Source organism: Panicum virgatum, chromosome 2N (genome assembly GCF_016808335.1).
Source record: "Panicum virgatum strain AP13 chromosome 2N, P.virgatum_v5, whole genome shotgun sequence".
NCBI classification, from domain to species: domain Eukaryota; kingdom Viridiplantae; phylum Streptophyta; class Magnoliopsida; order Poales; family Poaceae; genus Panicum; species Panicum virgatum.
Genome location: NC_053146.1, coordinates 2,341,223 through 2,355,913, shown reverse-complemented (window position 1 = coordinate 2,355,913; position 14,691 = coordinate 2,341,223). Strand labels below are relative to the sequence as shown.

The 14,691-nt window shown below is 43.3% G+C and overlaps 1 protein-coding gene across 1 annotated transcript; it reads right to left on the bottom strand.

Annotated features, from left to right (window-relative positions):
• Window positions 1–1,907: 1,907 nt before the first annotated feature.
• On the bottom strand, window positions 1,908–8,272 carry LOC120662999 (homeobox protein rough sheath 1-like). Its single transcript, XM_039942037.1, has 5 exons — window positions 7,646–8,272; window positions 7,343–7,453; window positions 7,111–7,261; window positions 2,606–2,859; window positions 1,908–2,449 (listed from the first exon to the last, which is right to left on the bottom strand). The coding sequence occupies exons 1-5, from the start codon at window positions 7,943–7,945 to the stop codon at window positions 2,243–2,245; spliced, it is 1,023 nt and encodes a 340-aa protein (XP_039797971.1). The 5' UTR covers window positions 7,946–8,272; the 3' UTR covers window positions 1,908–2,242.
• Window positions 8,273–14,691: the final 6,419 nt, after the last annotated feature.

Genomic DNA, 14,691 nt, shown 5'->3' with positions numbered 1-14,691 from the left:
TTCAGCCCATCCAGCAGCCACCAGCTGACTGCCCAAAACGGCTCCGCGGGCTCTTCAAGCATCTCATCGTGTTCCAAATTAGGAGGGTAATTGAAAATATTCGAATCACGATTATTAATCGCAATCCAAATTAGGAGGGTAATTGAAAAAATCAGGTCCAAACTGGGGGCTTTTGCAAATACTACCCGCAGCTACCCGAATCTAGGAGGGTATTATGAGCCGGCCACATCCCTCTCGGCCGCTGCGGGTAGCTGGCCCCGCTGCTAAGCACCCTGCCCCATTTGCACGAGGTCCAATCTTCCACCGTGATCGGCAAAGAAGACCGAGCTGACGACGACGACCGTCGAGGCTGTCGTGCGTGCCTATGGCTAGCGGCTGCCTCCTCCTGACTCCTGTTGCTTCGCTAATGTGTAATCTCTGAGGATTGCCGCTTCTGCCGCGTGCTCTACCGGAGATCCATCCATTGTGCCTAGCCCTAATTACGCATCAACTCTGCGTGCCCACTAAGATCTCCAGACGTGATTGCACTCTGTGCTGCCATGCCATTGCTGGCACTGTCCATGAGCAGCGATCGATGGCAACCCCATCAGATCAGCCCCCCCCCCCCCCCCCCAACCCCCAACTTGCGTCGCCATGACCTAATCAGACCACATAATTAATGGCACATAGGTTAAGATAATCCACCTCCGCCACAAAAACAGTAGTAAGAAAGCCGATGGTTGCTTCCAATTGCTGAAAGATTTCGCCTTGACAGCGTGCAGTCAATATCAAGCATATTTGTGGTGCTCCGACACGACGGCCCGTCCAACTCCCCTCCATTTCTGTGCAGCTCTGTCTGCCCCTCGATGATGGATATGCACGCCTTGCCTTGCCTGCCGGTCACAGCTGCAGGCACCTCACTCACCCTCAACTTTCCAGTAGCATTCTGCTGTTCGATCGGGCACGCGGGTACGATGAACGGCGACTCGCCAGCGAACGGGCAGCATCTAATCTTTATCTAGATACTGCCGTTGCCAATCTCCAGGTTGATTTCAGCTTCAGATGTGTCTTCTTACACTATGTTTCAACCGTCAGTTGTTGGGGATCGGAACACACGAGCCTTTCAACAGTGCAGGAACAGAGATCGTAGGGGAAAAGATCCTTTTACAGTTCCCGGTCCTGATCAAGGAGGAACGCGAGCGTCTCGCTTTCCAGCTGGCAGAGAGCAATTTTGCGTCGATGCTCTTGTCGATCGATCAGGGGGTTTGTTGGAACTTGCTTGTCCTTTGTAGGCAGGGACAGCACTAGCTCCTTTGTTACTGTCACAAAGTACAGCCGGTACTGTCGTAGGTGAAGCATGCAGCAGTGAACATGTAACCGAGGCAGAGCACCCACTGGTTCTTGATAACGAGATAGATGCATATCTGCCGGGATCAGATTGTTCAGATCGATCGTTAGGTCGATGGGCACTGCGACAGTGGAATGATTCTCTGGGCAATACGCTGCAATAATGCCAGTGATTGCTGGGAGGGGATTTCAGAGAAGGGGCACTGTTCCTGTGGAATCTTGTACATGCTCGCCATGATCATTGATATGCCACTATTCAATCTGGTTGCAGAGGTACTGCCATGAACATGTAACATGTTCCCTCCCTGGTTAGACTTCAGAGGCTGCTAGCTTTTCAAATCTAATTGCCCCATGCCTCCTTGCCGAAAAGTATAAACCGCTCTGAACAGTGGGGCCGCTTTATGTCTTATATTTGTTTGATTTGATGACTTTAGTAAGCACTTGTAAACTGACTAAGAAATAAAGGCCATCACTTGCCTGAAAGTCATCAAATCAACAAGACAGACAGACCATTTAAAACTGCATCCAGTCATCCACGACTTCGTGGATCATAAAATTCCATCAAATATTTGAAGGACGTAGATATGAAATAATCTGCAGTTCATTTTAACCATCTGTCATCCTCTGAAGTAGAAGCCATACATCTTTCGGATTCAGACAGGCCAACCTGATGAACATGTTTCACCAATCTGAATCGTACAATCATAGTTCAAAATACACCTAAATTACAAGCCGTCAAGCGGAAATTAACAATATTACAGGAGAACTACAAGCCATAAACACTTGTGCATGCGAGCCCTTGGGAATCAGCGGAAACGGTAACAAAAAAAATTCCATAACAATGTCCTTGCATCGCAACGCATCCTGGTATACAGAAGAAATATCCCCACGATGTGATCAAATGGTCTGCTGCAATTCACGAACCAAGGCGATACATGCCATCAGCCATGAACGGGCCATCCAAGTAGAGCGCAGCGGCGTTCTGTGGGTGAAAGCCTTCCATCATCACGAAAGGCATGTCCTCCGAGGGCTTCCAGTGCCGTTTCCTCTGGTTGATGAACCAGTTGTTGATCTGCTTCTGGTCTAGGCCGGTCGACTCTGCGAGTGCAATCTTCTCCGTCTCCTACTCACAACATCAACATAGGGCTAGTAAAATTGGGATGAAGCTTTAGTTTATGATTCTACTCTATTCTACTAGTATTTCAAAATTTAAATTTGGAAGGTACTACTGTCATAGTTATACATATGAGCTGCACGATATATATCAGAGTTATCTTACTGAAGGGTAAGGCCACTTGTAGTGCAGCTCCCACCAGTGTAACAGCTTCTGCCTGGCCTCCTTTGGGAGCTTCCCTTTCTTCTTTTTCTTGGAGAACTCTTGCCTGAGGCTGCTCAAGTAGCCACTGTATTTCTTCAGGAGCTGGTACTTGAGCTCCTTATCCTCCGCTCGTGGATCAATCTCAGGTGGCTCATTCTCACGGCCGCTTGCATCCATGTCATCTTCAGAAGAACCAACCCCTTCTGATTTACCATCTGTAGACAAATTTAGTTCTGGTAAGGCCACATGTTTTGTCAGCCAGAGCTTTATTCTGTCCAAAGTCGTTCAAAGTATTTCAGTTTCGACCATGCTGGATGGCTACCCATCAAGTGGACACATCAGAAAGCCCATGACTGTGTGTAAAGAATTCTATCTATTTTGGAATGCAGTTGTGTGGATACAGTAACAATTAGTAGAATATAGCCCATGCAAGTGATAAGATAATGATTTTTTAACATATAATAATAATTGGAAGACTACAATAAACAAGAACAAATGAATTGAAAAATGCAAAGACCACTACTTTGTCTCATGTCAGGTGGAACCGATATGAACATGTTCAATCTCATTACAAGATACACTACTTAAAAATCACAAACCTCGTCATTACTTTATTGTAGGAAAACTAAAAAGGGAAACCTCATAAAGGTATATGGGAGCAAATTAAAATAGCAAGGACTAGTAAAAAAATCTCAACAATAGTGAAACATTTATCTAAACATTTTGCATGAAACTTGGCACAAGAAAAATTTGTTCTGATTTAGGTCAAAAACATCGTAGAAATAATTAAATGAATATATAAATCAATAAAAGGCAGCTTTTCTTAGGTTCAGAAAGGTATTGTAGCAGGAATGTATCATGATCAAGAGGAATACTTCGTAAACAGAAATGGAAAAATAAAAGAAATGATACAACAAGAATCATTGCATTGTTGCATGTATTACCTTATCCATGACTAGTGTATCTTGTTAGATAATGGATAAAATTATTCACATATGAAGTGTTTGTGAATAATGATGATGAAAAATAAATAAAGATATATATGGCCATAACTTCAGTTCAGATGGTCAGGGAAACTAACGGATCCGCTAATAAGTAAAAACAAAGGGCAGTCTTAAAAGTCTCACAGAAACTGTTGGACTGGAGGCTGATGGAATCATATGAATACCTATAATCTACATGATATTGAAGTAAGAAAGGTCATGCATCCTTTTTCCATATGTTATATCATGAACAAGAAAAGAAATATTTACAGAAAAAAGAACCCATGTGATTGTTCAACAAGCATGGAGTATAATAATATTCCTGTAGGTTCTGTAGAATTAAGTGTGGTTCTGCCACACATTTTCTCAACATTCATGGTCTTCTATATTCAAGTCCCAATGTTTTCTACATGCTTGCCGCAAAAAATGTTTTCTAAATGCATCATGATAATTACAAAATCTGAGTTAGAATTAACATTTTATACATGGCGTATAGGCCAACAGAGAAATAACATGACCAGTACCTATCCACCAATTAAATGAGTTCACATAAACTATTAGCATGAGTGAGGAGCATGTCATAATAAGAGATAGAGAACATGGCTTGTTATACTCTGATAAAATGGCAGCGAAACTTTGCTTACTATCCTCTGACAAATGAGGTACACATGCTTAATTTATCACCTATCGACATTATATTCTTAAGCTATTTATTAGATGCTAATCCCAATAAAAAAGTTAATGGTAGATGCTCGCTTAGCTTGCCAATTTTGTAGCACGGGGTCAGGATGACCAATAGCTTCAGGCTTCACGAAACACACAAACAATTATTTAGCATAACTGTTTTAGGACACGGAGTGATTCAGGGCTGGGGCATCAGAAGACAAATACTTACGGCATTTTTTAACAGAGCAGCTAATATATATGGTCTTGTGGATGAGTGGAAATGATCAACCGTGCCAAGAGCCCAAGACTACATTCATATAAAAATCACCCTCCATGTGGGTATGGAATAATTTTTCTTTTTTTTTTGCGAAAGTATGGAATAATTTTTCAGATACAGCGATGGCAACTTTCCAACTTTTGGATAAAGTGAAAAGTTTGTAGATCAGCATAGATTAAAATAACGGATATGAGATCTGCTATTTTATTGGTAACGGGTAAGATGAAAAGAAATGGTGTAAAAAAGCTGACACCTCATGGAAGATTTGGGTCATTCTGATTCCAGTATCTAAATATTAACTACATGAATCTGAACAGAAGATATACTTGGCCATGTGCCCTAAGCTATAGCTCTTTTTAATCAATCTTTAATAATTACTGGGTTCTAGCTAGCTAGATATCTGGATCGATCACATGAAAATAATTGATTCATTTTGCTGTTGAAAAGATCGAGCAAAATCAAATTATCACCTGCTTGGAGCATTTTTTTAAAAAAACATACTATTGTAATAAGAAATAATCAAAGCTGTATTTGGAACGGAGTGTCGTCTATATGCTCTATAGAGAGCACCTAGCTCACAGGCCCTAATACCAACTATACAAAGCTAATCTACTTATAAAACAAGCTCCAGCAGTGCTTAATTCACTACCTCGATTCATGGATCAAATGCAGAAATAATCCTAGATTGAATACAAACAAAACCTACACTAGACTACATTTCACTGTACAAATTCTCGTGAAAAATAAATCATGCATCAACGGCCGACACAATAGAACTTATTTCAGTTGGGGTTCACTCACAGCTGGAGATTTCTGATGTTGGAAATATCTGAACTTGTACAGCAACCATACAAGACGCCTTGATCAGCCTGGCTGTGCTCCACATACAGCACGGCACAGCCATGTACAACGCGCACAGTAGCGTAAAACAGTGCCAGAGATATGCCCCAGCCGCAGACAGTGTAGGACCTTGTTCTACAAGAATCTGCACACGCACTGTAGCTGCACGTCCAACTTTGAAACAGGCCGGCAGCACCCCCCGGAAGACACGAACGGCGCCCATCACACACGCTTGGGAGCAGCAGCTACTGCAAACCCAACACGATTGCGTGCAGAGAATACTGCTAGCTGCTAATGTTGCTACAGTGGTAGCATAGCAGGTACGTATGTTGTCCAGACCAGACAGGTGCAGACTGAAGAATTGGTTTTGTCAGGTCAGGCATGAGCCCATGACACCATTTCCCAATGCATCTCTGATCTCTCCCTAAACTAGAGCTGCAAGAAAAGAAGAGACGGGAGAGATGGTAGCTGCTAGCTCCTACAGATCTCTCCCTACACAAGAAGGCAATGATTTGAGGCTGCATCTACAGAGATGTGCATCCGGTGATGGGCCATGTTTGGATGATTTCACGAAAATTTTTGCAAAAAAAGACGAATGCATGCATGAAGTACTAAACGAAGTTTATTTGCAAAACCTTTTTAGGAATGGGTGTAACTTTTCGAGACGAATCTAATGAGCCAAGTTTCATCATGATTGGCTACAGTGACGCTACAGTAACCGCGCTCAATCATCCTCCAATCATGCGGTCAAAGACCTCATTATGTAGAGCAACTGCTACAGTACCACAGTTGTGGAGATAATTTTGTAATTAGACTTTATTTAATACCCCTAATTAGTAGTCAAAACATCGTTTCTCTCTCATCAAAACTTTTCTATCCTCCAACCAAAGATAGATGGATTCGCCTGCCTTGGAACCCTAAAGAAAAACAAGCAAGCTTCCAGTCACTTGTCAATTGTCATGTACCACCATCAGTAGTAGTCCATTAGCTGAGAGCTTAACCCAGCTTTGCCGGATCCATCGGGCAATAAGATAATGCAAGCAGAGGCAGCATCAGACTAGGGGTTGTTTGGTTCCAGGGACTAAAGTGTCACTGCAGCATCAGACTGTAGCAAATAATGAATTAATTAGACTCATTAGATTCGTCACGCGAAAAAACACTCAGCTGTCAAAAAATATTTATAAACAGATTTTATTTAATATTATAAAATAGTAAGATTACTTTTGATGTGATAGGGATTTCTGGAAAAAAATTGGTGTGATAGGGACTTTTGATCAGAGCACTGAATAAACAATGGCGAGGAACGAGAGGAGGAGGCCCGGCCATGCGACACGGCTGCTCACTGTGCCCTCGATGCCAACCAAAAGCTAGTTTACGTGCGGCTTAATGATTAACCCACCGCTAATCCCCTCGCTAATTTTTTATCATTAGCGCATGCAGAGCCTTGGCTTCCGCTTAGTTTATTAAATATTTAATTATGTGAGGATTAAAGTAATCCACCGAGAAGCAAGCAAGGGGATCACAATGGCAATGATCCAGAGCAACCACCGCCACTATCCAGAACAGCCATTCCCAATGCGGTAAGCCGATGGCACTATGGTAATAAAAAAACATGAGGCCGTCGTACGACCATGTACGAGAGCTAGCTAGAAGAAGCAGTTGGCTGTTGCAGCAGCCAGCAGGTTTTTCGATCTCATTACCGGCGAGCGAGAGGCGCGCGGCGGAGGAGCCGGCGCCGGCGCCGGCGATGGAGTCCAGCTGCGCCTCCACCCGCTTGAGGAACTCCATGGCCTCGTCGATCGGCCGGGTCAGCTCCTCCCGGTACTTCACCAGCATGTTGCAGTAGGCCTCCTGCGCGCGCGCGCCATGGAATCGCGGGTTAGTGGTTGCAAATCGAAACGGAAATTAACGGTAGTCCAGAGGACGACGAACCATGAACTGGTCGAGCTCCGGGTCGCGCGGCTCGTGCCGGCGCGGCGGCCGCGCGTCCAGCTTCGCCGCCATGGCCGTCAGCCTCTCCAGCACGTCCGGCGGCGCGCCCACCTGCGGCGCGTCATTTCATAGCCATACAGGTGACAGGCGGCAAAGGTTAGAGGTAGAACACGCGCGGCATCAAATTAAGCAAATCTTGCTTGGCATATCGAGGAAAAAGTTGCGATTTTGACGGCCGGCCGGGGAGCGAGATGTGCCGTGCCGTGATGTGTGCAAGCAAGCGGCGAGGTAAAAGGCGCCTACTTTTTGGCAGTCCAGGTAGGCGGCGAGGAGCGCCGAGTACTGCGGGTGCGCCACGATCTTGGCCTTGATGGACTCGGCCTCCGCCGGCGAGATCTCGGCCGCCGCGTGCTTGCCGTACGGCGACGGCCCGGCGGCCTGGTGCAGGAGCGCGAGCGGCGTGCCGTAGTACGCCGGCCCCGCGGCCGCCGCCGTGGGCAGCGGCAGCTGCAGGAAGGAGGAGGAGGACGCCGCCGCGTTGGCGGAGTTGGAGCCCCCGCTGCTGCTCCCTCCGACCCCGAGATTCCCGAAGCCCTGATCCATGGAATCGAATTGAACCCTAGCTAGCGACCCAGGCCAGGAGAGAGAAATCGATCGCGTGTATACGCAGCTCGATCAGGAAGCGCGGGTAGCTTTTCTCTCTCTCTCTCTCTCCCTCCCTCTCTACGGAGCACTAATGGCGGCGGCCGTGGAGAGTACCCACTATTGAAGGTGAAGGAGGGGAGAGAGGGGGGCGGGGCGGCGTAGATATTAATGGGGCGGAGGAGTGGGGAGAAGGGAGAAGGGAAGGGAAGGGAAAGGTGTGCGCCTCCGCAGCGAGGGGCGCGGCCTGTGTGGATGGCTGGTGGCGATCCCTTTTCTCGCCTTGGCGTCAAATCTCACTGGAGAAGAGGACCGCCAGGGGAGACGAGAGGAGGAGACGTACGCGTACATGTACACCTACATATAGCTAGAGAGAGCTGCCGGTAGAGGTGCCGTTGGCTGAGACGGAAGCGCCTCCATGGGCACTGTCACATGCTACTCCATGGCTAGCTAGGTTAACTAGTATAGCTCCAAAGATAATAATCTTGAATCAAGTGAACATATTTTTTATTTCAAGAAGAATCACGTACGTAGTGTGTGTGTCTATATATATATATATATAGGCCGGAAGTAGTGGGTGCACTGTCCCGTTGTTGCCAATAATTGTTGAGTATTTCCTGACCATGGATTTATATATTTATATATATGTATGTATCAGTTTGCTGAGTAGACTTTACATGTGTGTGATTTGTTGGTCGTGGTATGAAATTTCTTTTTATTTTCTTTACTGGAGAGGAATGCGATCCATGTTTTTTCTTGTAAATCTAGGAGCTTGTTTATTGCTCGTGGTAAAAATTTTGAAAGAGAATTTTTTCACATTTAAAATATTAAATATAGATTAATCACAAAACTAATTAGAAAATTTGTCTGTAAACTACATGATGAATTTATTAAGACTAATTAATCTATCATTAGTACATGTTACTGTAGCAATATATTGTCTAATCACGAAATAATTAGGTTCATTAGATTCGCCTATGTGAAAACTGTTTTTTCGCCTACATTTAATATTTCATGTATGGATCTAAATATTAATGTATAAAATTTTTAACTAGCAACTAAACGACCCTTGTGCGAGTTGAGACCTGCTGTTGGGGTCTTTGGAATTTGGGAAATTAGTCCACAGGATACTGTCAAAGTATGATTTTGAATTTCCCTTGGAATTTTAGGGGAGATGGCCCTTTGAGGTGTGAGTTGTTGCATCCGGGTCTTGTCATTGGCCGGGGAGTGAGACCAGCCGGGAGACCAGGACAAATCAGAGGACATAATACTCGCACGTGTCGCTGTTTACCCCTCGTCCGTGTCGAGCTGCGTTGCGTGCTTCTTTTTCACCTCTGGGAAAAAAAAAGATGAAAAGATGGATTCTCTTGGGAAAGTAAAATGCGTTCTCATCGCCGTATCCCTCCGGCCTTTCCCATGCCCCCCACACCTCTTTTTCACCGTCACATGTTTGGTCCTTTATGGCCCAGTTTAGTTTCCAAACTTGTTTCTACAGTATCTAGTTACATTAAATTTTTAGACACATGCATGAAGTATTAAATGTAGTTAAAAAATAACTAATTAGATAATCTGACTGATTCCCATGAGATGAATCTAACGACATTAATTAATCCATAATTGGGCACTAATTATTAAGTAACAACGAAACGTGCTACAGTATCCCAAACCCAAACTTTTTCACCAACTAAACACACCCTAAGCTTTACCCCGCTTCAGTTTCCTATTTCTTCTAGCTGAATTTTTTTTCTTCTTTTTACAATGTGAACGAATAATGTAGATTTCCTGCTTTATGTTTGCTATTAAATTTTTTTTGGGGGAATAACTTTTTACAAAGAGGTATCTGCAATCCACTGCGAAAATTCTGATATAATTTCAAACATACGTTTTTTCACCTAGTGTTGATAGAACTAGTCTATGAGCCCGTGCTAATTAGAATTAATATAAGATTGAGGGCAATAATTATAATTATCTATCTCATACCCTTTTCATCTATTTAATAGTCTAACACATACTCTAAAATATATATTTATCATTATCTGGTTACAATAGGTTTTATTTTGCATCACACCTCCATATGTATTCAATATATATTTAGTTGAACTTTTTGTCTGCGAATTGGTATTCTTATCTCTTCCATCATACATGAATATATGGTGACATATATCATGAGTAGTATTCTATATTAATAATAATATAAATAATATATTAATAATGATAGAAATAGTAATTTATAATTTTATATTGATGTCCTTTAATATATTATTATAATTATATAATTTAGAGTAATATTTATGAGTAATTTAACTTGTAACAATAATGACATAATTGGATAATTTCTATGCAAATTTAGAGGGATATTTGTATTATTTTTATAATGGCATAGTTGGGTAATTTACACAAAGATTAGGGGGTTACTTTAGATTTTTTATAATGGTAGAGATGGGTAATTTAGATACATGTTTAGGGGGTTACTTTATTCTATTTTTATAATGGTAGAGGTAGGTAATTTGTTAGGAAAGATTACAGATCCAATGATTATTATAATCATAGTTGTTGCATTTATGGATGTATGTTTCTGATTTTTGTGAGAATTTATAGAATTTCTCTATTTTTCTGAGCGTCTACCTAGGATCCTTTGAAGCCTCCAATTAGTAATAGTAAGATCGTCATTGTATATGTATTTACTGTCATGTAAAATTATTTCCTTTGCTGAAGAGAGTATACTAAGACAACTAGAGTTTCTAAGGTAGAAGAATGGCAGAAGAAAGAAAGCGAAAATGGCAGTATCTTTGATGAAGCTACCACTAAAGCCTTACTACCTACCACTTAATGAAATTACCACATATACAAAGAGCATAAAACCTACGGATTGATCCCTATATAGTGAATATTGAGTATAGCTACCGTCCGTCCAAGTTATTTCCTGGTTCTCGACTAATAACTTTTTTTTTGTGATTGATGGCATCGATCTTGCATTATTGGTAAATATAATAAAATAGGGGGAGTGTCATCAGAAACTAAAAGCCTCAAGAATTTATGAGCACGCAACAGTCCACCCTAATGGTCATACCTGATAGATTCTAATCTTCTCTGTTTCTGGACTAGGATCACATCTAGTGTACGAATCGAGTACTGGGGTACAAGTTCTAGGTATAATATCAAGTGATTCATTCTAGACCTAGTACAAGGGAGAGACAGAGAGAGAGAGGTGGATGAGAGACACAGACCATCCGCGGGAAAGGATGCAGAGGAGCCGTTGCCGGTGGGTGCCATCGCGTCGATGGAGCCGAGGATGGAGGCGAGGAAGTCCGGCTCTTCGAGGCGTTGATCCGGCGGCGGCAGTGGACGGCGCAAGTCCCAGCGTCCTTCAGGCCTCCACCGGCACTGGCCGATGACGGGGTTGGCGGAGGAGGACATCGTGGTTGCGGTGGCGGAGCTTCCCGTCGACCTCGCGCTAACCCTAGATCGGTAGGGACTGTGGGAGAGGGTTGTGGCGGCGGTGAACTTGGGATTGCGTGCCCCGAGCCCTCTCCCTATTCTTTATAGCGCGGGCGACGGGGGCCCACCAGCCATGTTTGGCTGAACGCCCCCGATCAGGGCGCAAATCAAGGGATTGGCCAGATCTTTGGATCTGGCCGTTGGAGATCAATTCCAACATTCTCCCCCTTGATCTCTCAATGTTCTTATTCTTGTTCTGTATCTGAGTTTATCCATCCCATCGCAGATCAGTGTATAGGGCGTGCCTCGTCATGACAATTATTACTGTCAGATTAACAGCCACAATCACCTTTCCGGTCTGAAACAGATTCTTATTCTAGGGCCCTCTTTGTCCAGGAATCATAGGCTTTCCCTTAAACCCATGCCGGCTAAGTGTTCTCTGAACACATTGGGTGGTAGGCCTTTTGTAAGCGGATCCGCTAACATCTTGTTCGTTCTGATATGTTCTAGACAAATAGTTTGATCCTGGACTTGCTCCTTAACAACATAAAACTTGATGTCGATGTGTTTGGCAGCACCACTCGACTTGTTGTTATGAGCATAGAATACTGCTGGCTCGTTGTCGCAGTATAATTTCAGTGGTTTTTCTATGCTGTCGACCACTTTCAATCCGGGTACGAATTTCTTTAGCCATGTGACCTGCCCCGAGGCCTCATAACATGCCACAAATTCAGCATACATCGTGGAGGATGCTGTAACTGTCTGTTTGGAGCTTTTCCACGATATTGCTCCTTTGGCAAGAGTGAAGATGTATCCCGATGTGGACTTTCTATCATCTGCATCTCCTGCAAAATCTGAATCTGAATACCTTCTATTTCTAAAGTTTCTGATTTTCTATATGTTAGCATGAGGCCAGTTGTGCCCTTCACATAGCGCAAAGCTTTCTTTACCATTTTCCAGTGCTCTATGCCTGGATTACTCTGGTATCTGCCAAGTACCCCGGTAATGAAACTTAAGTCAGGGCGTGTGCACACTTGTGCATACTGTAAGCTTCCGACAGCTGAAGCATAAGGCACTGCCTTCATTTGCTCGAGCTCATACTGGTTCTTGGGACACTGATGTTTCCCGAAACTGTCGCCCTTGACTATTGGAGCAGGTGTGGGCTTGCTCGCATGCATACCGTATTTCTTTAATATCTTTTCTAAGTATGCTTTCTGTGATAATCCTAAAACCCCTCTTCTTCTATCTCGGTGAATCTCAATTCCTAAGACGAACGAAGCTTCACCAAGATCTTTCATATCAAATTTCGAGGACAAGAATTTCTTTGTCTCCAGTAGTAGATTAACATCACTGCTAGCTAGTAGAATGTCATCCACATACAAGATGAGGAAAATAAATTTTCCGTTCTTGAACTTCGCATAAATACAATTGTCCTCTTCATTTTCTTTAAATCCAAACTTTCTAATTGTTTCATCAAATTTCAAGTACCACTGCCTCGAGGCTTGCTTCAAGCCATAAATCGATTTTCTCAAGCGGCATCCTAAATTTTCTTTGCCTTCCATGACAAAACCTTTGGGCTGTGCCATGTAGATATCTTCATACAAATCCCCATTTAGAAATGCCGTTTTTACATCCATCTGATACAATTCTAAATCATAATGTGCCACTAAGGCCATTATTATTCTGAAAGAGTCTTTACATGAGACCGGAGAGAATGTCTCATTGTAATCTATTCATTCTCTTTGCGTGAAGCCTTTTGCCACGAGCCATGCTTTATATCTTTCTATATTCCCTTTGGAGTCACATTTCGTTTTGTAGACCCACTTGCAGCCTACTGTTTTGGCTCCTTTGGGAATTTCTTCTAAGTCCCAAACTTTATTGGTATTCATGGATCTCATTTCATCTTCCATGGCTGCAAACCATTTGGATGAATTGGCGTTTTTCATGGCTTCTTCAAAAGAGGTGGGATCACCCTCATTCTGTATTTCTTCACTATGATAGACTTCATAGTCTTTAGAAATAGCTGGTTTTCTAGTTCTTTGTGACCTTCTCGGGGTCACTGCGAATGGTATTTCTTGCACAGGAGGCTGTTGTTGCTCCCCCTCATCCATGGCAACGGGTTCTACTTGGTCCTGAGGAACAGGGTCCTCATTTCCATTTAATGCCAAGCCAGGAGAACCAACAACAGGTGGTGGCACCGCAGTTTCTTCCACTGCAACGTCAGGTAGACTGACAGCAGGTGTTGGCACTGAAGTTTCCTGCTCTATCGGTGCCACAACCACAGGTAACGAGAAATAAGGCTCTTGAATCATCGGAGTGGGAACGTATACCCGCTTCTCCTCAAGGTCGACTTTTCTGGCTACTATGCTCCCCCTGATCATCTGATCTTCTAAGAAGGCAGCGTGTCTTGTTTCTACAAACTTCGTGTGTCTGTCGGGACAATAAAAGCGATATCCCTTAGACTTTTCTGGGTAGCCCATAAAATGGCAACTGACTGTCTTGGGATCTAGCTTCCCAATGTTTGGATTAAACACTTTGGCCTCAGCCGGACAGCCCCATACGCGAAAATGATTAAGCGAGGGTTCTCTTCCTGTCCATAGTTCATACGGTGTTTTCGGCACCGATTTACTTGGCACCCGATTAAGAATGTAAATGGCGGTTTTTAATGCCTCCATCCACAAATTAATCGGTAACATGGAGTAGCTCATCATACTTCTGACCATATCCATCAGGGTACGGTTTCTTCTTTCCGCTACTCCGTTCTGCTGAGGCTCGCCCGGTGTAGAATACTGGGCAACTATGCCATTTTCCATAAGGAACCTTGCAAAAGGTCCTGGAACTTGGCCATAGGGGGTGTGTCGACCGTAGTACTCTCCCCCACGGTCGGATCTGACTATCTTAATCTTTAAATCATGTTGGTTTTCTACTTCTACTTTGAATATTTTGAATTTATCCAATGCTTCTGATCGTTCTTTAATTAGATAAATGTAGCCATAACGCGAGTAATCGTCTGTAAATGTTATGAAAGAAACATAACCATCTACAGTAGTGACAGGGAATGGTCCACATATATCTGTGTGAATTATTTCTAGAATTCCCGCACTTCGTTTGGCACCTTTCTTTATGTTCTTAATGAATTTTCCTTTAATGCAATCAATACATTGTTCTAAATCTGAAAATTCTAACGGTGGAAGAATTGATGCTGTCACTAAGCGCTCTATTCTCCCCCTCGAAATATGGCCTAAACGACAGTGCCATAATTTCGACGA